This window comes from Macaca mulatta, chromosome X (genome assembly GCF_049350105.2).
Source record: "Macaca mulatta isolate MMU2019108-1 chromosome X, T2T-MMU8v2.0, whole genome shotgun sequence".
Lineage (NCBI taxonomy): Eukaryota > Metazoa > Chordata > Mammalia > Primates > Cercopithecidae > Macaca > Macaca mulatta.
This window is the reverse complement of record NC_133426.1, coordinates 109,404,498-109,428,490: the sequence shown is the minus strand read 5'-3', so window position 1 is coordinate 109,428,490 and position 23,993 is coordinate 109,404,498. Positions and strand designations below refer to the sequence as shown.

At 42.3% G+C, this 23,993-nt stretch overlaps 2 protein-coding genes across 34 annotated transcripts in view; both read right to left on the bottom strand.

Moving 5' to 3' along the window:
* The window catches only part of GPRASP3 (G protein-coupled receptor associated sorting protein family member 3), a 49,580-nt gene extending 35,302 nt beyond the window's left edge, over nt 1-14,278 (bottom strand). For 4 of the 18 annotated variants that reach the window (XM_077987476.1, XM_077987475.1, XM_077987477.1 and 1 more), the window contains exons 1-2: nt 5,818-5,942; nt 5,552-5,683 (exon numbers count right to left, since the gene is read on the bottom strand). The gene's annotated coding sequence lies outside the window, so the exon portion shown is untranslated. 18 annotated transcript variants of the gene reach the window in all.
* GPRASP2 (G protein-coupled receptor associated sorting protein 2) lies at nt 7,981-14,278 on the bottom strand. Of its 16 annotated transcripts, none has more exons than XM_077987458.1 (5): nt 13,637-14,278; nt 13,423-13,513; nt 12,795-13,170; nt 12,378-12,455; nt 8,907-12,106 (listed from the first exon to the last, which is right to left on the bottom strand). In XM_077987458.1, the coding sequence occupies exon 5, from the start codon at nt 11,770-11,772 to the stop codon at nt 9,256-9,258; it is 2,517 nt and encodes an 838-aa protein (XP_077843584.1). In that variant the 5' UTR covers nt 11,773-12,106; nt 12,378-12,455; nt 12,795-13,170; nt 13,423-13,513; nt 13,637-14,278; the 3' UTR covers nt 8,907-9,255.
* Nucleotides 14,279-23,993: the final 9,715 nt, after the last annotated feature.

Sequence of the window (23,993 nt, the reverse complement as noted above, 5' to 3'; positions counted from 1 at the left end):
GGGATTTTTCCAGGACAGTGGAGCCAGGAACCAGAGGATGAGGTAGGAGTGTAGTAAAAATAATGTAGTGTGATGGACATTGGGTTGGGAGGGAAGGAAAGGGTGGAATAGGCTGACAAACAGGGAAAAAAGGATAAGGGACAGGAGGTCTAACAATATTCAGGTTTAATTTCTTTATGATAAATACTTTGCTACAAGCTTTGAGGAACAGAAGATCTGATTGTAAAAAACAGTTACAATGATTATGGAAGCTTTTAGTGATAATTGGCACTGGAGGAATATAGACATAGCATAGAAGGAATGCACATCAGCTCCAGATTCAAACCACAAAGGTGGGAATGTCACCTCCTCTGCTAACCGACTCAGTCAGGTTGGCTAAGCTACTTAACCAATGTGTGCCTCAGCTTCCTTATATAGAATGGAAACTATATGAGGTTGGCTAAGCTACTTAACCAATGTGTGCCTCAGTTTCATATATAGAATGGAAACAATAGCAGCACCTACCTCATAAGCTTGTTTTGAGGATTAAATAAGTGAATACATTTAGAGCCCTTAGTAGAGTACCCTGGCACATAGAAATCACCCAACAAATCTTAATATTAACACAATATTAAGTAGTAAACATTCAGGCTTTGCAGTCAGACAGACTGGGGTTTGAATCACACTTCCAGAGTCCAAGCTTCTTTCTCTATGCTACCTGTTCCTCAACACTAGTTCTACGTTATTCATTAAAAAAAAAAAAAAAAAAGACTCTGATGCACGGTATAAAGAAACAAATGGGCTGGGCGCAGTGGCTCATGTCTGTAATCCCAGCACTTTGGGTGGCCAAGGCGGGTGGATCACCTGAGGTCAGGAGTTTGAGACCAGCCTGGCCAACATGCGAAACCCTGTGTCCGCTAAAAATACAAAAATTAGCTGGGCATGGTGGTGTGTGCCTGTAATCCCAGCTACCAGGGGGGCTGAGGCAGGAGGATCACTTGAGCTTGGGAGACGGAGGTTGCAGTGAGCCGAGATCGTGCCACTGCACTCCAACCTGGGTGACAAGGTGAGACTCCATCTCAAAAAAAAAAAAAAAAAAAAAAACCAAAAAAAAAAAAAAAAAAGGAAAAGAAAAGAAACAAGTGGCAAATATTGCGTAAGTACAAATGATGGAGGAATTACTTCCTACCAAGGTGCAAGGAATAAGGGTGAGGAGGTATCAGACTTCAAAAAGGCCCTGGCATTTGAACTGAGCCCAAAAGGATGTTTGCCGTAGAGAGAAAAAGGGTAAGAATATTGAAGATTGAAGGGACAGCATGTGGAAAGGCATACAAGTAGTAAAGCACATAGTACAGTTGGGAAAACAACAGATTTTCCAGTGTGGCTTGACTGCAGGCAAAGTGGGGCAAGGCCTGGAGTAGTGTGAGGCACTTGAGAGTGAGAGCTTCTTTCTTTATTTCATTCTAGTCCTGGCCTTCACTTGGAAGAATGTTATGAGAGATGGAGATAGAAAGGCAGACTTGTATTAAAGGGTGCAAGGTCTTGAAAGCCTTGATAGAAAATCTGGTGGTAGTTTATAGATTACATCCCATTGAAGGTTGCTCTTTTGAAATTGGGGGGCAGAGTTGATAATTAGTGGCTGCTAAAAGTCCAGACTAGACAGATGAAAAATTCACTCTGATATTATCCCCACACAACATTTTAGGCCAGGTGACATCTGAAGTAGCCTCTATTACATAAAGTAGCCCATAATATTTATCAAAAAAGGGAGAAGGAACAAGAGGCCTGAGTGAATGATGAATTTTTTATTTCAATTACACCCCAGAAAAAGAATTGAGGAAGGATTCTACCCTCTACAAGTCAGAACAAAGGCAATCATCATCTTGCTTGGATACACACACATACACACACACACACACACACACACACACACCCACCCCAGTCACCCTGCTCTTTGGCTGAGATGGAAAAATTCTACAGGCATAAACTGTTTAAGTATCTGCTTTGGAGTACATTTGGGGCACAGAAGTATTTAATCAGGTCACAATTTGAAGTTTTCCAAATATAAATGCAATACCCACAACAGGAATTCTAGGCTAAGGGAGCTGTGATAAGAAAAAAAAAGATGACAGGATAGATGTATAGGTAGATTAGACAGACAGACACATAGATAGATATAGATAAATAGATACATAGATAATTTAAAAAATTATCTAAATTACAGGTACATGTCACAAAAACAGACTGCTTTTTTCACCCATAATACGCTGTTGGGTCTGCCTCCTTTATTTTAACTTGTTGATGCAGAATATACAGCAAAGGTAAGCTTTACATATATTAATCTAGGTGTGGCTGCCAAAACTAGGGAAAATTACACTGTTGTTCTGACATCAAATATTTGAAACCACCTACTTGGAGTTAGCATTGGACTCTACAGGTTTAAGGGCACAATCCCCAACAATGCTGCCCCCGCTTTAGATCAGATACCAGCCCCAATTCTCAGGAAGCCACCTATCCTTCTGACTGACCACTTATAAATTCAGGAGTTCCCATGACATTATGAGGTTTCATAATTAACTGAAACAACTCACAGAACTCACGAAAAGTGCTATTCTTATTATTACAGTTTCATTTAAGGATACACACAGGACAAGGTCTGAAAGGATCCTGGACACAAAGCTTCCATACCCTCTCCTTGTGGAGTCAGGAAATATCACCCTACCTAGAGAACAATATGTTCACTAACCAAGAAGCTCCACTTAGCCCTGAAGTTCAAAGTTTTCACTGAGGTTTTATTACACAGGCAAGATTGATTAAACCATTGGTTATGTGACTGAACTTAATACCTAGCCCCACTACCTTCCCTGAAGGTTGAGCTGGCCCAAAGTTCCAACCCTTTAATCATATGGTTGGTCCTTCTGGTGACCAGTCCCCATCCTGAAGCTATCTAGGGGCCCACCATAAGTCACTTCGTTAGCATAACAAAGATACTCCTGTCACACAGGAAATCCCAAGGTTTTTTGAAGCTCTGTGTCAGAAACTAGGGCTAAAGATCAGCTATATTCTCTATTATACTATACCATACTTGAAGTCTTCTCTGTTGACATACTCGAAAAAACACAGAGACAAGAGACAAGACAGCTTGAGTAGAAAACCATAAGCTGAATGCTGGCCCCAGTATTTATATTATCAGAATTCTGGAGAGTAAAGAGAAGAAAATAATAGGAGAGGGTAGGAGATGAGGATGTAGGGGACTAATCCCTACCTATGATTTTGCCCCATATGCCTTGTATCTATCCTAGATTTTAAGTCTAAACAGGAGGGCCTAAAGTAGTAGAACAACATAGTTTCAACTCTATAAACTTGGTATAAACATAAGAATAGGAGTGGGATTAGAAAAAGTAATTTCTTCCTAGCAACACTTTCTTACACTGACTTTGTATGTATTGTGATATATGAAGAAATAAGCATTTGATCTTTTTTATTTTGATTGAAATTTGAAATGAGTTATTTTTTAAATTTTAAAAAATTTTTAATTTATATGGATATGTAATATTTGTACATATTTATTGGGTATAAATTATATTTTGATATAAACATACAATGTGTAATGTAATTGAGATACACATCACCTCAAATATTTATCATTTTGTTGCACTGAGAACACTCCAAATCTATTCTCCTAATTACACTGAAATACATAATAATTATTGTTAACTATAGGCACCCTATTGAGCTACTGAATACTAGATCATATTCCTTCTAACTGTGTTTTTGTACCCATTAACCAACTCCTTTTTATACCCCATCCCCAATACCCTTTCCAGCCTTTGGTAACCATAAATTTTTGTCCCATATTCCTGGCATAGATCTCCTAGAACCCTTGCTATTTCCTGATAGGGATAACAGAAGCATCTTTTGTTACATGTGGCTTTAGTCTCAAGCTCTTGACAATAAGACCCTTGGAATCTCTGGAGTGATAGGTGTCTTTTTTTATGCTCCGAGATGACTGGTGGGTGAGGGCTACTAGATAGCTTCAAGATATGGATGGTCACCAGAAAGATCAAGGCATGATTAGAGGGTTGGAACTCAGCCTCACCCCTTGACCTCCAAGGAGAAGAGAGGGGCTGAAGATTGAGCTAATCACCAATGGTCAATGATTTCATCAATCACGCCTATGTAATGAAACCTCTATAAAAACCCCAAATGTCTGAGAGGTTCCAGGTTGGTGAACTCATTCGTATTCTGGGAAGGTGGTGTACACCAAATCCACATGGATGGCAGCTTCAGCATTTGGGACCCTTCTGGACCTTGCCATAATGTACCTCTTCATCTGACTTTTAATTTATATTCTTTATGAACCAGTAATAGGAAGTAGAGTTTCCCTGAGTTCAGTGGGCCCTCATAGCAAATTATTGAACCTGAGGAGGGGGTTGTGGGAACTCCCAACTGGGAGCTAAGTCAGACAGAAGTGTGGGTAACGTGGAGATCCATTACTTGTGATTGCTGTCTGAAGTGGGGGAGGGCAGTCTTATGGGAATGAGCCCTTAACCAGAGAAGTCTGCACTAACTCTGGGTAGTGTCAGAATTGAATTAAACTGTAGGATACCTAACTGGTGTCCTCAAAGAATAGGAGAATTGCTTGGTGTGAAAAATCCACATATTCTGTGCCAGAAGTATTGTGGGTAGAGGAACCACTTTCTTTCACTTGGTACCCAGTGGATGCATGGGGCAGGAGGAAAGGAGGATACTCAATGTGAAAGAGGACAAGGACTTACCATGGGGTTGCTACCTGTGATGGGACCAAAGAAACACATCCTAAGGAATGAGCAGAGATCACAACACAAGAGGGCAAAGGGTATGCAGAGGGGAACTTAGGAGACTATCCATGAAGCAGTTTCTGTAGGTGCTCCCCAGAAAGACCCTCCTCTGAGGCCCAACACAGCAGGGAGAGAGAGTGTCACATGGAGCAGCAACCCACTTTGTGTCCCTCAATGGGAATGAGATTCTGCTGCATGGGGCTGAGATCCAGGAATCCCGTTGGGGGTCGAGAAGCTTGGAGTATCCTAATGAGAAATCCTAGGTGAAGGGCCCACAGCATCTAGGTTTCCTCTCCTCGAGTCTATGCCTTCTCCTCCTTTTCCTAGAACTGCCAGGATTGAGGTTCATTCCTCTCTTGCATCCCCAGTCAGCTGGAGCCTTGCAGTAAAAGGCAGATGTATGTGTTCCCTTCTCCTGCCCTCCTCCACCCTCTGCCAGTTTTAAGCTGGTATCAGCCATCCCCACTGCCTGAATACTGCCAGTAAGAAGACACAGAGTAGAATGAGTGCGGATGCGTAGCCCATGGTTCCCATCCCCACCCCTGCCTTTCCTGATCCAGCACCACAGATGTTCACGAATTGTCACTTCACCATTTCCCCGCTCTGGGCTTCCCTGAAGCCAACTCCATCCATATGCCCACCTCCCCCACCCACACATACAAACACAGGGCACTCACTGGGCTGGGAGCCTTGGGATGAGGGGATAAGGGTGTTCAAAAGGCAGGAGGGAGCAGGCGGATCCGAGGCATTACCTGCACCCGCATCTAGTCTCAGTCACCACCTCTTAGGGATGGCATCTGCCGTCCTTGCACCCACTTCCTCCAATAGCAACCGCTGCTCCTTTCCATGAATGAGTCAGGCAGGTAGACTCTTTGCTTCTTGAGCTCCTGAACAAAAGACAGATCAGCTAAGACGCTCGCGGTTGGCTGAGGGATTGTTTCCTTTACCAACAAATGCTGTAGTTCCGGTCGCCTGAGAAATTAGTTTTCAGGCTGATGCAGCATGGAAAGACACCTACCTACCTTAATATGCCGCCGTTCCCCCCACGTTCTGCTCTGCGGAGCACAGGTGTCTTCCGCCTTTCAGGTCCTTTCTGGGTGTAAGAAAACACTCCTCTCCGCAGGCCAAATCCAGAGCCTGGTCACATGACCCACCGTCAGCCCCACGTGACTGCGCAGTCAGCTTGTTCGCCGCAGTCCCCTACCACCGATGACAGTCTTCTGCCTCTGGGGTGCTTACTAGAAGACACTGAAGCTCCTTGGCCAGACAGCTGGAAGGAAGGCTGGGCTTTGCTCTGGAGGACCACTTGGCTGGCGAGGAACATTCGATGAGGATTTGGGAAATGAAGTGATTTTTAATATATTGTATACGACTCAAGCGACATACTAAAACACACACAGGATCTGTCTTGAAACATGGTAGTAAGCAAAACAAAATTCAAACTCCAATTTGCACCACTAGGATGATCCCTGTTAAAACTTATGGTTTGCAAAGGGAGGCAAAACTGTCACTTCCATGTACCTTACCAAACTAGGATCAGGTGGGGAAAAAAAAGCATGTTGCACTGTCAGAAAAATTATACAAAACTTAGGTAAAGTCACCATTAGTTACTGGATGTCATTTCAGGGCAGTGCTGGGATGTCTATTGATTTACCTATTTTTCAACTCTGTAGACACTGATGTTAACATGTATATATTTTATTCAATAGATATGTAAATGATTTATGTCCAGTGCAATAGATAAGCTTAAATATTACAATTTATTGCCCTGTAAGATATTAACTAGTTTTGCATTTAACCTGGCAGTGTTATTCTAACATTTATTAATTTCCTATGTGTTTATAAAATTCAATGTTTTGTTTATATCTTCATATTGTGTATATTGTATATACACATATACCCTTCAACTGTTTTCTTAATCCTAGCAGTTGTTCATTAATTGTGTTGAAAAATCTTTCACATATTCTTTTTACATTTACATGAGTTGTAATTTTACCTTTGAAAATTTAGAGCATTCTGAGACAAAAAAAAAAATTTTGTCATGTCTAAAAATAAAACATTTGATATTTCTCCTAAGTCTGAATTTCCTCTCCAAACCAACATATATCCCTGTCTTTTCCAATTCTCCTGACTGAAGGTATGGTGTGGTCATTTTTTAAATTATCGTGGCAAAATACACATAACATAAAATTTGCCATTTAAAGCATTTTAAAGTATACAACCCAGTACATTATCAATGTTGTACAACCATCACCACTGTCTAGCTCCAGAACTCTGTTGTCACCTCAAAAGGAAATGTTATGTTTTTTACGGTAATAATTATGTGAAAAAGGTGCCATTTTTGTACCATGAACAGACTAATATTAAACTTAACACCCTTGGTAATTTTTTTTTTTTTTTTTTTTTTTTGAGACGGAGTTCTGCTCTCTCACCCAGGCTGGAGTGCAGTGGTGCGACCTCAGCTCACTGCAACCTCTGCCCCCCAGGCTCAAGCGACTCTCCTGCCTCAGCCTCCCCAGTAGCTGGGATTACAGGTGCACACCACCATGCTCAGCTAAGTTTTTGTATTTTTAGTAGAGACAGCATTTCGCTATGTTGCCCAGGCTGGTCTCGAACTCCTGACCTCAAGTGATCTGCCCACCTCAGCCTCCCAAAGTGCTGGGATTACAGGCGTGAGCCACCGTGCCTGGCCCACCCTTGGTAATTTTACTTTATTTTTTTTTAGACAAGGTCTCACTCACATCACCCATGCTGGAGTGCAGTGGTGTGATCATGACTCACTGCAGCCTCAACTTCTTAGGCTCAAGTGATTCTCCCACCTCAGCCTCCTGAGTAGCTAGGACTACAAGCACGTGCTGCCATGCTGGGCTAACTTTTTGTATTTTTAGTAGAGACAAGGCGTCAATATGTTGCCCAGGCTGGCCTTGAATTCCTGAGCTCAAGCAGTCCTCCCGTTTCGGCCTCCCAAAGGGCTGGGATTACAGGTATGAGCCACTGTTCCCGGCCAATTTTAATTTTTGTCTTTAAAACATTTTATGAAAAGCTAGTCTTTCTGATAGCTCATTCATTTACAACTTTGCTAAATGATATTATCTCTAACCATATTTTAACACTTATAGTTTATTCATTTATATAATTGTCCTTTCCAGCATGCTCATCTATAACTCAAGACACAAAATGTAAGCATATTAATATTTTAATTTCTTATTAATGTTTGTTATCTCCCCAACGCCTGTCTCTAAGCATTTTTTTTAACATGGTATATATTTTATTCCAGACTGTGAAATGTTTAGAAATTCATATTGAAATTGCATAGGAATTGTGTACATTTACAGATGTTTTAAAAATGGAATCTAATTTTCCATACATGTCACGTTCTGTTTCAGCAAATATAAAATGTCCTTTTGTGTCAATAAACCTATCCATACATAATCATTTCAACAGCTGCATGGTATTTCCTTAACACTTTCCTTTGTCTAGGCATATAAAGGAAATCATATTCCCCATTCCATTTAATTGTGCTATCCTACTCTTTCAGCGTTTAGGTAGCATTGAAGTAACACCTTACTTTGAATTGTTAAATATGCAGATTTGGCTTACTCTGTTCCCCAAACTGGCCTCTTCTCAACTTTCTAACTGCATTTCTCATCAAACTCCTTTTACTTGTTTTAGGCAGACTGGGTTCATCCATGCTACCAAAACAGATTATTCAATTACACACTTTTCTTCAAACCACCACTGCCCACTTCCAAGAGCAATCTAATGATTTGTGTTATCTTACCCAGGGCTAAGATGGTAATTTAAATGGGTCCTATAAGAAGTATTAATTTTAGGTTGCTTGTTGGGAAGGCTCATAATTGGGCAAGCAGGTCGGCAACTTGTCTTGCTCTCCTATCCTGACAAATTTGTTCTATCTTGACCAATTTAAATGGGTCCCTCTTCTCGGAAGCATTCCTCAAGTATCAGAGCCCACAATAATCTCTCCCTTCTTAGCTCACGAACAGAATTTTCTAATGAGCGCATGTTTCTCATACTAATAATTACCTATGTTTGTAAGTGCACATGATGTATCTATACATGGTTCTTAAACTGAAGAAGGGTCACTTATGCCAATTTAAACATAGAACTTTATTGAAAACACAGACTCAAATAGAGAACCATATATTTAAACAACAAATAGCAGGGTAGCTTACTTAGGTGACACAGTTCACTGAAAGCTTAATACTGAAAAATATCGCAATCTGGACAGCAAGACAAAAATATCAACAAATGTGTTTTCAGTTTTGATATTCATTTGGCATCCACAAAATGATCCAGCTCAAAACAAGAGTTTGACGAAGTTAACATAAGCATTAAAAAATGTAAGTTACAACAAAAAAACAGACTGTGAACACCAAAGCACTACTCAGGGCTCTTTGGGAACATAAGGCTGATCAGTGGCGGGTGGTTAATCATATTAACTTTGTTGTCCCACCTCAGGATCATTTTGATTGTCTATTTGGGCTTGTAGTTGCTTAGCTAACTCCTCAAATTCACGAAATGCAGAAATAAGCGGCTCAAGACTGAAATCATCGTCAATTAAGGACATCTTTCCACTTTTTATAATGTTACTGATATTCTGAAACATTTTAATAACAATTTGAATATTATCATTTGTCTCTTCTATGTTAAAGAGACCCACAAATATTGAAAGAGCTTTGGCACTGAATAGTTTTTTTGCCACAGCAGGATTTTCAGACAAATTCAACAGCATTTTCAGAACATGAAACTTTGTTCTCGCATTGGCTGTGGTTAATAAGGAGAGAAACCCGGACATATAGTTGGCAATCAGTGTGTGATAGTCAATAGTCATAGTGAGGTGTCTAAGCATCCTTATTCCAGTTAGCTGCTCAAGGGAATCCACACTATGTGCAAGGGTTTCTTCACACACTTGACATATGAATGTCTCAATCATGTTTAGATTTGGATAAGGTGGAGCCATGTGAATCATATTTTCCAAAAAACTTGTCCTAACTCTAGAGGATGGATAATTAAGCAAGGTTTCAATAAGTGAGACAACACCTGAATCTCTAATGAAATCTCGGGTAAACTGAGAAGCACTTCTCATACCCATTGCAATTTTAGATATTTCATGAATAAAAGGATCCCTAATTTTGTCCATTAATAAAAGGAGTTCTTCAAACTCTTCAGAACCAATTTTCAGCTCACATTGTATGCAGCTGCAGGACCAACCCTCAGACTCTGCACTCTCCCTGGCCCTAAGATGCTCTCGAATTTCCCGGACTGACCGGTAGGAAGGATCATACTGAAATGTGAACTCAGGATCAGGCTGATTAGGCTGAAGCAAAGATTCCTGCTCTTCCCCTTCTGGGCTAAGTTCCATGTTCTTGGGCTTTGCCTCAAGTATTTCAGAAGCCTCTTCAGGAATTCTAAAGGGGCTTGTGGATCGGAAGCCAACCCCATGAAAAAGACCAGGTTTGAATTCAACAGTGACCTCTTCCCAGGTTTGGGGCCTGGAGGATGCATTAAGTTCCTCAGCTGCATCTCTGAACCTATCACTGACCTTGTACACAGGACAGGGATTTAGGTCAAAGCAGGCCTCATCTCTGTCCCAGAACCAAGACCCAAATATGGCCTCTTCTTCAGACTCTGGCTTGGCCTCTTCTCTGGCCACAGCCCCCAAACTGGACTTTTCCTCAGCCCAGTACGTGGATCCGCCAATGGCCCCCTCCTCAGTTCCTGGCTCAGATTCACAGATTGCTGAAGCTCCACCCTCCAAACTGGCCTCTTTTTCTGCCCAGAACCAGGACCCAATAATGACTTCCTCCTCAAACCTGGGTTCTTGTTTGACCCTATCACCATCAACATCTTTCTGGGCCCTGGGTTTCAAGGCGGTATTAGGATCTTCTTTGTCTCTGCACCTGAATCTACCATTGGCCTCTTCTCCAGGCAACACCCAGGACTGCTTATAGAACTCATCTTCAGACTCAGATTCAAAACAATCTTCTCTATTTGTCCTGAGCTTGGACCTGATATTTGCCTCCTCCCTGACTCTGGGCCTGAACAAGTTACTGGTATTTTCTCCAGCCCAGAAGGCGAATAGGTTGCCGGCCTCATCCTCAGATCCAGACCAGGAATCAACATAGGCTTCTTGCTTGGATCTGGGCCTGGACCTGGGATTAGTCTGATGTTTAGCCCTGTGCCTGGACCTGGTATTGGAGTCTTCTCTGGGCCATGATCTGATACTTGTCTCTTCTCCAGCCCAGAAAGAAGACACAGTAGAGGTCTCATCTGCTGACCAGAACCCAGACTCATTAGAGGCCTCCTCTCTGGCCCTGGGCCTGGAATAGCACCAAGACCCCATATTAGTCTCCTCCCCTGGTCCAAACCAGGGCTGGATTCCTTTCTGACCCTGGGTGCCAGGAAAGGTTTCAGCATCCACATCAACTAGTTCTCTATCCATAGACAGGCCCTTAGATTTATTAACTGATCCAGACTCAGCAGTGGCCAGTGGCCAGGCAACGGCATTAGTCTGGGACACCCCTTCTGCCTGTGACACAGCTTCAGTCCCAAATTCACTCTGGGCCCATGCCTGAGCTTCATCCTTGGGCCTTGTTCCAGGGATTGCCTTGGCATCAGTTTTAGGACGAGCACCACCTACTGCCCTGGCATCAGTTTTGGGTCTAGCTCCTGCCATTCCTTGAGCCTCCGTTTTGGGTCTTGCACCACCCATTACTTGGGCCTCAGTTTTGGGCCTTGCCCCAGACATTGCTTGGGCATCAGTTTTGGGCCTTGCCCCAGGCACAGACTTGGTCTCAGTTTTGGGCCTTGCCCCAGTAGTTGCCTGGGTCCTAACCTTGGGTCTGACCACCAGAGGGACATCATTCTCTCTCTCAGCCCCAGCGATAACCTCTTCCCCAGCCTTCTTTTCAGGCTTGGCCTGGGCGCTAGGCTCAATCTCTGCCCCAGTCATGGTACAAGTTACAAAGGAAGTCCAGTAATATACTCCTCCCCCAGTCTAAACCTTAACTACAGATCTGTCACAGGTTTGTTTCTTCACACTCTGATCTTTAGGTGATTGAGGATATAAGCTTGGAAACAAAAGTTAGAGTCAATATCCAGTCCAGTAGTCAATTAGCCTCCTTCCCAAACACAGTCTCAGTCAATAATTCAATAATACAGATTGAGTGTAGAACAGGCACAACCAAGCTAAAGGAAGACAGGTATTTCCTGGATGGGTGCAGACCTGTTGAGGGTGGTTGTCAGCAGCAACTGCACCACCAGCAGAGCAGCCACTGGAGGTAGATCTAGGGAGAGAGAATGAAATGAGGCTTTGAGTCTCTTCCAATTGTGTCACCCCATGTGCAGTGAGACTGATGTTGAATGCTAGGTGGGAAAGCTGGGCTTTGAGAAAGTCTCTCTGGACCAGCTGCCTGCTACAAAACAGGTCCAACAACGGTGGGAAAGTGTGTCAGCAATGGGAGGGGCCAATAAGCCCCCAGATTGGACCCTAATCACTCCCAGACCCATGCTGGTCTCCACTACCCCACCCAAAAGCATACCCACTCTCATACCAACCTTCACTGATGTGGTGCAGTTTCCCCCTCCTTTTCTTGTTCAAGTGGTGTCAAGCCCCACAGCTGACAGAAGGGGGTCCTACAGACAAGTAAACATAAATGACAGAATGGAGTGTGAGTGCTTGGTAGGTAGGCGGGCACTCTGGCCCCTGTGACAAATATATCTCTTCCCATTCAAGGGTTCAATGTATCTATGGTTTCCTGTATCCTAGTCCCTGCTCTCCGGTTTTTTCTGAGTCACAACCCAACCTACACCTATCTCGTGTCTCCTGCAAGAAATAAAAAGGATGCTGGCACTGTGCAAACCCGGCAGAATAGAAGTGGGTCCGCCACTTCTACTACAGGTGGAAGTGTATCTGCCACCTGCCATGCTGTCTCCAACTGTCCCCTACATTGCCCCCTCCCCCTTCTCACCAACCTCCAGAGCTGTGAGCCAGTCTCCTCCTCCTTGCCTTTCTTGCAGAACTGGCTAGCCTTAAAGTAGGCCTATGGACAAACACATGAAAAAGTAAGACAGTCAGGATATCAGGGGTGACAGAAGAGCACTTGGTAGACAGACCAACGCCAAGGATGAGTCCCCGTATTATTGGTATGTCTTTCAACATTCGGGGTTTTGCTGGTGGAATATTCTCATTTTATTTGGGCCGTGCTTCAAGGTTCCAGAGATAACAACTCCTTCTCTTGACGTCATACTCTTCCCATTACTCCCTTCTCCAATTCTGAGTATTTACCACTAGGTGCGCCACATCCCCTTGCTCTGCGCAGCATAAAATGGGGGAAGGGCGCCGCATATTCTAGAAAACAGGTTGTGAATTGGTACTTGTCAGTATGTCTCCCTCATCACCCCTCCTTCCAAAGCCCACCCTTTCGTGCCCCCAGTTTAGGACAGTGGGGGAGGTAGGTGGGGATGGAAGGCGGGGGAAGCGCCCTTAGAGAGGCGAAGATTATGAGGTGCTCCTGGATGCCGGACTTGCTCTGGTCACAGTCCCCTACCCCGATTCGGGTCCCCAGTCAGTGTTTAGCGCCCAACCCCCATCCCCACACACCTCCAGAAATCCAGGCAATATTCGTGCTCTTCCTTTATCTCAAGCCTCTCCTCTGCAGATGCTCACTGTGTCCTGTCAGAATACGCCAGACCTACCGCGCAGACAGAAGACTTTGACCTCAACCTGGAGCCTGTGGGAAGGGAAGGCACCCAGGACATGGAGCCCCACAAGCCCCTTTTGGGAATCGGGGCCCGGAGTAGCAAACGCGGCTCACCTCCCGCGGACTGGGTACAGAGCCGGGACGCCGACACCCGCCGGCTTCCCTCGGCGCCCCCAACAACGGCTCCCGCTCCGCCATTTCTCCCGCAGGAGCCTCCCCCACAGCCCTCTCCGGGCACAGACACGGTCGAGGGCGGGGCGCGGGCGCCTGCAAAGCTGGCTGGGAAGCGGTCAGCGCGGTTCTCCTCCGAAGGATCTGACGGTGCCTCTCAAGCCAGCCCCTCAGCCCTTGGCCCGGCCCGGCCCGCTCTGGTCACCGCCTCCCCATCGCCAGGGGTCTCGAGCACTGCGCACCTCTCTCAAGCGCCTGGCTCCCACCGGATCGTCTCCTCGTTGCCAAGCTGTCAGGGTCCGCGGGGCAGGATGCCTGCTGTTCCACCCTGCCGGACCACCCCCGCAACCCGGACCCCCACCTCAAGCACGCGCACTTGCCTTCAGAGGCCCAGGGCCCAGGTCGTCGGCCTCCCCCTCCTCTCCTCAGCTCTCCTCTGGCGGCTCCTCACTTGGAGCCACCTCTTTCCCCGCGATCCGAATGGCAAAGACGCGTCCCGCCCCCCACGCCTCTGCACCAAAGTAGGCAGGGGCTGCGCAGGATGCGGCAAGAACCGCTCGCCGCGAGGGTGTCGGGAAGGGGGGCGGAGGGATACGGCGCGAAAGTGCTCGACGCCCCCTCCCAGGCCCACCGTAGTTCCGACCCCGAGGTGGGCGGAGCCAGGATGAGCCCCAGCCTGGGTGTGCGGATTGGTACCAGGGTGCCTCAGGAGGCCGCCGCGGACCCTAACGTGGCGATCACTACCATATTTCTGGCGCTGCTATAATATGTGGGACTGGCGGGCGGCTGGGGGCCCGGGCAGAGGACAGGATCGCGAGGTCTGGAAGAGCCGCGCTGGAGGGAACAGCGGATGGATACCAAACCGCCCAGTGATATCTCTGCACTCCCGCCCCAACAGCCCCCTTCACAAGGACTGCTGGGTGTCTGCCCTCTGTCTCTCCCCAGTCCCGTCACCCTCTTTCCTGGACGCTAATGGGAAAGGGGGTGTCAGCACTGCAGTGTGGGAGGGGAGAGGCGATTTCAGGCCAGACAGGCCTGGGGCTCTAGGGTGGTCGTCCTGTGCGTTTCTTTCCCAGCTTCGTGGAGCCACGCAGGGGAGGAAGGTACACCTGCTCTTAAGTGAACTCCGGGGCAGGGGGCTCCCATCAAGGCCTCAACACTGCCCCTCCTCTAAAAGAAGGTAGACCTAGACCTCTAACCCTAGGAAACCAACCACTGGTCTGCACCAGACTCATTTCTTTTTGCCACACCGCTCTTTCTCATTTCAAATAGTGGCTCACGTTGGCATTGCACTGTCCCCACAGTTGCCCCCAAAAGAGGACCTCTCCCTGTCAGGACCCGCAGGAGGTCATAACAGTCCTCTCTCTTTGATGGCACCAGGTAGGGATGGTCCTGGCTCCTCTTCGGTTCCCTGTCAAGTCTTCTCTTGCCATGACATTTGACAGTGTGGAAATGTGGCTGGTATTCGCACCAGCTTGGATCTCAGCCACCTGCCACAACTACCTGCTGTTTCAGCAGTCATTCTCTGGAGAGGATCCCACCATGCACCCCCCTCCCCGAGACAAAGCAACCTGGCTCCTTTTGAATCGCCCCCACATTCATCCTTTAATCTTGAGCCCCTCCTTTCCCTGCTTCCTGCATAGGACAGACAATGTGGTTAAATACGAAGTTGATGTTGTTACTGCTGTCCATTTGAAAACTCATTTAGATGCTACCATCATTGTGTTTGGCAGGTAATGGTCCCCTAAAGATGTCCATGTCCTGTTCTCCAGAACCTGTACCATTTTATATTACCTGGCAAAGGATCATTAAGATTGCTAATCGGCTGAATTTAATTTAAGATTATGCTGGATTATCTTGGCCAATGTAATTGCAAGGGTACTTTAGATGTGGAAGAGGGAGGCAGGGACTCAATATCAGATTGAAGCACCATGAGAAAGTCTACACTGGCCATTGTTGGCTTTGAAGATGGAAGGAAGCCAAGAATCAAGAAATACAGGCTGTCTCCAGAACCTGGAAAAGACAAACAGATTCTTCCCTAGAAATCCCAGAGGGATAGCTGCTCTGGCAACATCTTGATTTTAGTGTGATGAAACCCTTTGCAGATTTCCAGCCTCCAGGACTGTAAGATAATAATAAATTTGTATTATTTTAAGCCTTTCTGTATGTGGTAACTAGTTAAAGCAGCAGTATGAACCTAATACATTCACCATCCTGACGAAGTCTATTCCCCTTGACTTTCTTTACCCGTGGATCAGTCTCTGGGAAGATCTACTTTGGAGCTCATGCCTCACCACTACAAACATCAATTCCCTCTTCTTTGCTTCCTAAAGGAGAGTGATTTTTTAAATGTCCCTTATAGGTAATCTTGGAGAAACTTCCGTTTTGCTGAAACCACTGATACTTCCCAGGTAGAAAAGGGAACCCTATTCTCCTCCTCCTCCTCCTCCTCCCTTCTTCCTTCTTCCTTCCTTTCTTTCTTTCTTCTTCTTCTTCCCCTTCTTCCCCTTCTTCTCCTTCTTCTCCTTCTGCTTCTTCTTCCTTTGTTGTTGTTGTTTTTGAGAGGGAGTATCACTCTTGTTGTCCAGGTGCTGGGATTACAGGTGTGAGCCACTGTGCCTGGCCTGATACAACTTATTACTACACTATTATCTAAATTATAAACTCTTCACACTCTGCTAGTTGGTTCCAAAAGTTCCTTCATAGTCATTTTCTTTCCTGGCACAGAATCAAATATGTGTGTACGCACTGAATGTGGTGTGTCTCTTTAGTTTACTTTAATTTGAAATAGTTTTTCAGCCTTTCTTTGCTGATTTCCCCCCAAGTTCTAGTTTATTTTATGTACACTCTCTTAGAAACCTTTGCCTACAGTCCCAGACATGAAGAAATTCTTTTTTTTTTTTTCTATAAGCTTTGTGGCTTAACTTCTATAGTTAAATCTATGATCTGTCTCAAATTTATTTTTTGTGTGTTGTGTGAGGCAGGAGTCAAGGTTCATTTTCTTCCATATATATATCCAGTAGTCCAAGCATCATTTGTTAAAAAGACTTTCCCCAGTTGGACTGCTTGGTTCCTTTGTAGAAAAATCTAAAAATTTTATAAGTGTTGGCCAATTCCTAGGCTATTCCATTGATCTATTTATTGACCCTTACGCCAGTGCCAAACATTCTTAATTTTTGTAGCTTCCTGGCAAGTATTGGAGTCAGGTAAATACATCCTCCAACAGTGTTCTTCCTTTTCAATATTTATTGAAGAAGTTCCCTTCTTTCATTTTTCTTTCTCCTTAGTTTTCTGACTTTTTTTTCCATAATGGATAGGTGCTGAAATTTGTCAAAATTTTTTGCATCTATTGAAATGATCATATCAGTTTTCTTCTTCATTCTGGTAATTACCTTGATTTTCAAATGTTAAGCCAACCCATAATCGTGCAACAAATCCCATTGTTCATAATCTATATTTTTATATTTTATTATATATTTTTGGATTCAAGTGTTTGATAGTCACTTGATGACTATTGTGGGTAGTGGGGCAATTCTGGACACCACAAATATAGAATATTTTCATCATCATAGAAAGTTCTATTGGACATCTCTACAGTGATCTATTTCTAAATAATTTCATATTATTCCTTCACATGTAAAATCCTTCATGAGTCATCAATATCTATAGGATATATGCGTTTTTGTCCAGCCTCAGTATACCTCTTGATCTCATTTTCTTATTATGTTCCCACACTTTCTTTCTTCTCTTGTCAATTTAGTTGCAGAATGCTTATGGTTTCATCGTGCTAGCTTTCATGTTAATCCTCTCTGGAATGCTGTAACACTTCTCACTTTTATTGTACACACAGTAGTTTGGTCTAGTCCTTTTTGGTTGTCATCAAGTCCTTTTTTTCTCTTACTCTCTTACCCCAATAGGTTAAGGAGTTAGCCAAAGTCTTGTTATAAAAAATGCACACACCATTTTCTAAGCAAAAGGCTTTCTGTGCGAGTGTAGTTTGACGATATAGAGTACAGTGAAGTTTTAGGCATAAACACATCAAAGCCTTCAGCAAGTTGAACTTTTGGATCTGAGATAGGTAATTCAAGAACAATGCTAAATCCTAGAATGTAGTTCTCCTTAGTGAAGGTGTGCTCGGCTGCTTGGAGAACAAACCGTTCAGAGGCCCCTCCTGACTTCTTCTCTATTTAAAACTCATGAGCTTCTGTTTCACAATGAGAGGTTCAATGGTCTTTGGGGGCACTTTTTTCATTTCTCATGCGTGAAATACTAGTTTGTTCAGAGCATATAAGGGCAATTTTGAAGGATTTTCTATGTAGACAATAATGTCATTTGTGGGCCAGGTGCGGTGGTAATCCCAGCACTTTGGGAGGTGGGAGGATCACTTGAGGCCAAGAAGTTCGAGACAAGCCTGGCCAATATGGTGAAACACCATCTCTACTAAAAATACAGAGCTAGACTCTGTCTCAAAATAATAATAATAATAATAATAATAATAATAATAATAATGTCATTTGTGAACAAAGATAAGTTTATTTCTTCCTTCCACATCTGTGTACCTTTTGAGTTCATTGTTTTACTGCATTAGCTAGGACTTCCAGTACAATGTTGAATAGGATTAGTGAGAAGGGACATCCTTGGTTTGTTCCTGATCTTTGCAGGGAAGCATCTAGTTTCTTACCCTTATGATGTTAGCTGTAAAGTTGTTGTAGATGTTCTTTATTAAGTATAAAGAGATCTCTCTGTCTTACTCAGTTCAGGTTGCTATAACAAAATGCCATATACTGAGTGGCTTAAATAATAGACATTCATTTCTCACAGCCGTGAAGGCTAGAAAGTCTAAGATGAAGGTGCCAGCAGATTTGGTTGCTGGTGAGGTCTCACTTCCTAGCTTGTTTTCCTAGCTTTTGTTTTCATTGAGTTTTTCCATTGATTTCCTATTCATTCGTTCATTCACCTTCTCATTGTGTTCTCACATGGTTATTCCTCAGTGTGTGCATGTGGGGGGGGTGTGGGGAGAGAGACAGAGAGATCAAGCTCTCTGGTGTCTCTTTATAAGAGCACTGATCCCATTTTGAGAGTTCCATCTTCATCAGATAATCTAAACCTGATTAACTGCAAAAGGTCCCACCTCCATATGCCATCACTTTGGTTGTTGGAACTTCAATATACACATTTGGTGTGGGACATACACATTTAGCCCATAGCACCTCTATCCCTAGTTTTCCCAGAGTTTCTCTTTTTAAAATCATGAATGGTTGTTAGATTTTGCCAAATACTTTTGCTGCTCTATTGATGTAATAATGTCATTTTTCCTCTTTAGCCTTTTGATGTGATGGATTATATTAATTGATTTTTGAATGTTGAAACATTCTTGCATACCTGGAATAAATTCTACTAGGTTGTGGCATATAATTCTTTTTATACATTGTTGGATTTGATGGGCTAATATTTGTGAAGAATTTTTACATTTATCTGTGTAAGGGATATTGGTCTGTTTTACTTTCTTGTAACTTTTTTACCTGGTCTTGGTATTAGGGTAATGCTGACATCATAGCATTTTTTAAGAAAGTATTCCCTTGGGTTCTATTTTCTATGAGAGACTGTATGGAATTACTATAATTTCTTCCTTATATGTTTGGTAGAATTCACCAGTGAACCCATCTGGGCCTGGTGCTTTCTCATTTGGAAGTGTATTATGCATTGATTGAGTTTCTTTTTTTTTAAATTAAATTTTATTTTAAGTTCCAGGATACATGTGTAGGATGTGCAAGATTTTAACATAGGTAAACTTGTGCCATGGTGGTTTGCCGTATCTATCAACCCATCACCTAAGTATTAAACCTCACATGCATTAGCTATTTATCCTCATGCTCTCCCTCCTCCCACCCCCTTCAACAGGCCCCAGTGTGTGTTGTTCTCCTTCCCGTGTTGATGTGTTCTCACTGTTCAGCTCCCACTTATAAGTGAGAACATGCAGCGTTTGGTTTTCTGTTCCTGTGTTAGTTTGCTGAGGATAATGGCTTCCACCTCCATCCATGTCCGTGCAAAGGACATGATCTCATTCCTTTTTATGGCTGCATAGTATTCCATGGTGTATATGTACCACATTTTCTTTATCCAGTTTATCACTGATGGGTTTTTGGGTTGATTACATGTCTTTGCTATGATACCATTTCTTTAATGGTTACAGGCTTAGGCAGATTATCTATTTCTCCCTGGATTTGTTTTGGTAGATTGTGTTTTTCAAGGCATAGTTCTATTCCAGCTAGGCTATCAAAGTTTTGGACAAAGTTGTTCATAATATTCTTTTATTATCTTTTTAATGTCAACAGGAGAGTAGTGATAGGCCTTCCTTTATTTCTGATATTAACAATTTGTGCCTTGTCTCTTTTTTTCTTAGTCTGGCTAGAGACTTATAAATGTTTTTAATCTTTTCAAAGAATCAGCTTTTGTTTTCATTGAGTTTTTCCATTGATTTCCTATTTTCAATATCATTGATTTCTGCCTAGATTTTATATTTTATTTTGATTACTTTGAATTTAATTTCCTCTTCTTTGTATAGTTTCCTAAGATAGAAGCTTAGATTACTGATTATAGATCTTTCTTCTTTTCTAATATATTCATTACATGCTATAAACTTCTTTTTACGCACTGTGTTGCTACATCCCACAACTTTGATAAGTTGTATTTTTTTTTTTTTTTTTTTTTTTTGAGACGGAGTCTTGCTCTGTCACCCAGGCTGGAGTGCAGTGGCCGGATCTCAGCTCACTGCAAGCTCCGCCTCCCGGGTTTACGCCGTTCTCCTGCCTCAGCCTCCCGAGTAGCTGGGACTACAGGCGCCCGCCACCTCGCCCGGCTAGTTTTTTTGTATTTTTTAGTAGAGACGGGGTTTCACCGTGTTAGCCGGGATCGTCTCTCGATCTCCTGGCCTCGTGATCCGCCCGTCTCGGCCTCCCAAAGTGCTGGGATTACAGGCTTGAGCCACCGCGCCCGGCCGATAAGTTGTATTTTTGTAATTATTTTAGGTTATTAAAAAATTTCCCTTGAGCAAAGTACTTTTATAACAGAGTATTTCTAATTCATTCCTCCAATCCTTTATACCATTGTTGTCATTCATTACACTAATCTGTAAGTTGTAATGATCACATACATTGTTGCTAACATTATTATTTTGGACAAACTGTTTTCTGTTAAATCAATTAATAAGAAAAATACAAGATTTAATTTTACCCTCACTTATTCCTTATCTAACATGCTTCCTTTCTTTACATAAATCTGAATTTCTGACCTGCATAATTTTCCTTCTCTCTGAAGATTGTCTACTGATATCTTTACAAGCCAGGTCTATTGGGAACAAATTTTCTCAATTTTTATTTGTCTGAGAATATCCAGAATGTCTTCTTTAGATGAGAAGGGTAATTTCATAGAATTCTGTGTTGTTGTTCTTTTCCTTCAACACTTTAAATATGTTACTCCACTCTCTTCTTGCTTCTATGGTTTCTGAAAAAAATCTGAATGCAATTTTTATCCCTGCTTCTTTGTAGGTAATTGTTTTCTCTGGCTTTTAAAATATCTTCTAGTTGTCTTTGATTTTCTGCAGATTGAATATAATATTACTGTAGATGTTCTGATTTTTATCCTGCTCCATGTTCTCTGAGTTTCCTAGATCTGTGGATTGGTATATTCTGAATTCTGAAAAATTCTTAGCCATTATGACATCAAATATCTCTGTTCCTTTCTCTTTTCTTTCTGTTATTCCTATCACATGTAAGTTACATGTTTTGTAATTGTCCCACAGTTCTTGTTCCATCTTTCTCCTGTTTTATCTCTTTGCATTCTGTTTTGGAAGTTTCAATTGGCATTTCTTCAAGCTCACTGATTCTATTCCCAGCCATGTCCAGTTTATTGAGAAATCCATGAAAGGCACTCTTCATTTCTCTTTCTTTATTTCTGGCAGTTTCCTTTTGTTTCTTTCTTAGACTTTCAATTTCTGTGCTTACAGTAACCATCTGTTCATGCATGTTGTCTGCATTTTCCATTAGGGCACTTAGCATATTAATCATAGTTGTTTTAAATTCCTAGTCAGATAATTCCAAAGTCTCTGCCATATCCCAAACTAATTCTGATGCTTACTCTAGCTCTTGATTCCTTGGTATTTTTCTGTTATACTTGTATTTTCTTGTTGAAAGATCAATATGATGTACTGGGTAAAAGAAAATGAGGTAAGTAGGCCTTTAGTCTGGCTAGTAGTTGGGCTGTGTTTATTGTTTGCTATAGCTTAATTTTCTTCTGATGTCCTTGCTTTAGTATCCCCTGCTATCTTTGGGTTTCTCTAGAGACTTCTTAAATACGGTCTCATAAATACAGTTTCTTCTGTCTTAATATCCTGCTATAATACAGTAGCCTTACCGATGTAGTAGAAATGGAGGTGGGCAGCAGGGGGAGAGAAGTATTTCCAGGTCCTATTATTAGGTTTCAGTGTTTTTGTGAGCTTTTGCCCATTTTGTGACATTCACAATGCTTCTCATTTTTTTTTTTTTAAACCTTAAGTGAGACAGGAAGTGTAGAAGGGGCTAGAATTTGATATTTTCCTTTGGCCTGTGACCTTATAAGTGTTTCTTAACTTTTTTCCTCCCAAAGTGAGACAAGAATGCTAGGTGGAGTTGGAATTGGTGAAATGCCTGAGCCCAGGTGGGAGAAGGCTCCAGTAGTTTGTCTCTCTTAAGAGTAGTCAGTTGTATGGAGAATGCTCTGGGTGTACTTCAATGGTTGTATTTCCTCTCCCTCTGCCAGATTCACAAGGGGATAATTCTTGGTTCTTCACCACAAGAACTGAGTTGAGTTTCCTGAAAGTTAAATCCATAAAAAGCCTCTATAAGACTATGACTCCCAGAATTTCTCACTCTCCTGCTGCTCCACAGTCAGTGTCAAGAAGTTCATCAACTTAACATTTAAGTATCCCTACCAGTTTATGGCTCTAGTAAATTCTATTCCATGTAAGCCAATTTCAGCTTTGACTCTGAATGTACTGTTTCTCCAGATTTTATGGTATTGGTTCGGCCTATGACCTTAGTTCTCTGAAAGGTCCAAAAAAAAAAAAAAAAAAAGCCATTTGTTTTCAGTTTATTCGGGTTTTTCTTATTTAAATTTGGGAGTGATGACTTCTAAGCTCTTTATATATTGCAGCTGACACTAAAATTTTTGACTTTTTAGCTATGCTACTTAAAGAAGTCTTGACAGTTATTTTTCACAAGTCTCTCAAGGCCATTTAAACTCTATTCCTCTTCGATGTTCAGGTACTTGAATTGATCACTGGATAAGCGTTTCTGTGCCACTACAGAGAAAGTGACAGAAGGTGATTGTAATTTTTTAAATACAACTAAGAGTTCTTTAACAGAGATTGTTTGAGCCAGGAATTCTAATTCTAGAATTTTTCCCTAAGGAAATACCTTAAGGATGTGCAAATCAATTTAGCTACAAGAATATTAATCCTATGCTATTCCTTCATCTATGGGCTAACTTTAGAAAAGAAAAACACCTTGGAGAGAGTGCGCTCAAAGTGTAGATAAAACAGAAAAACAGAATTGATCCGAGCATCAGCAAACACAAGCACCTATATAATCTTCAGATTTTCAATATCTTTTCTCAATATCCTAGAATTAACCCAGGTAATCTTACTGGGTGAAACAGGGCAAGAACTATAACTGGGCTGACACAAAAAATACACGAGTGAAATGTATCATTTAGTACTAGAAATTTCCCACAGAGACATTCCTTACAGAATTGTTTAAAATAGGGAAAAATAGATATAACCTAAATATATGAGTATAGGGGATTTGTTAATTTATGACAAACTCATGAGATGCAATAGATGTGTTAATTAGCTTGATTTAGTCACTCCACAATGTATCTATATATCAAAATGTCATGTTGGACATCATACATATGTACAATTTTAATTTCTCAATGAAAAAAAGAATATTTTTAAATGAAACTGTCTGTTTCAGAAACACCTTGTCAGCAGTGGGAATTATCCAACTTTTATTTTTGTTCTTATGAAAGGTAAAAAATGGAATACTATTATTTTAATGTGTTCTACAATTGTGAGGGAGTCTATCAATAATGATGTGCTACATTACATTGCCGTAACAGATGACCCCCAAATCTGGGCAACTTAAAATAACCAAAATACCCAGAACTTTGGGAGGCTGAGGTAGGCAAATAGCTTGAGGCCAGGAGTTTGAGACCAGCCTGGCCAAAATGGCTAAACCCCATCTCTACTAAAAATACAAAAATT

What these genes read in the sequence shown, in the direction of transcription:
- GPRASP2 (XM_077987458.1), bottom strand. Translation starts at nt 11,772, where the DNA reads ATGACTGGGGCAGAGATTGAGCCTAGCGCCCAGGCCAAGCCTGAAAAG.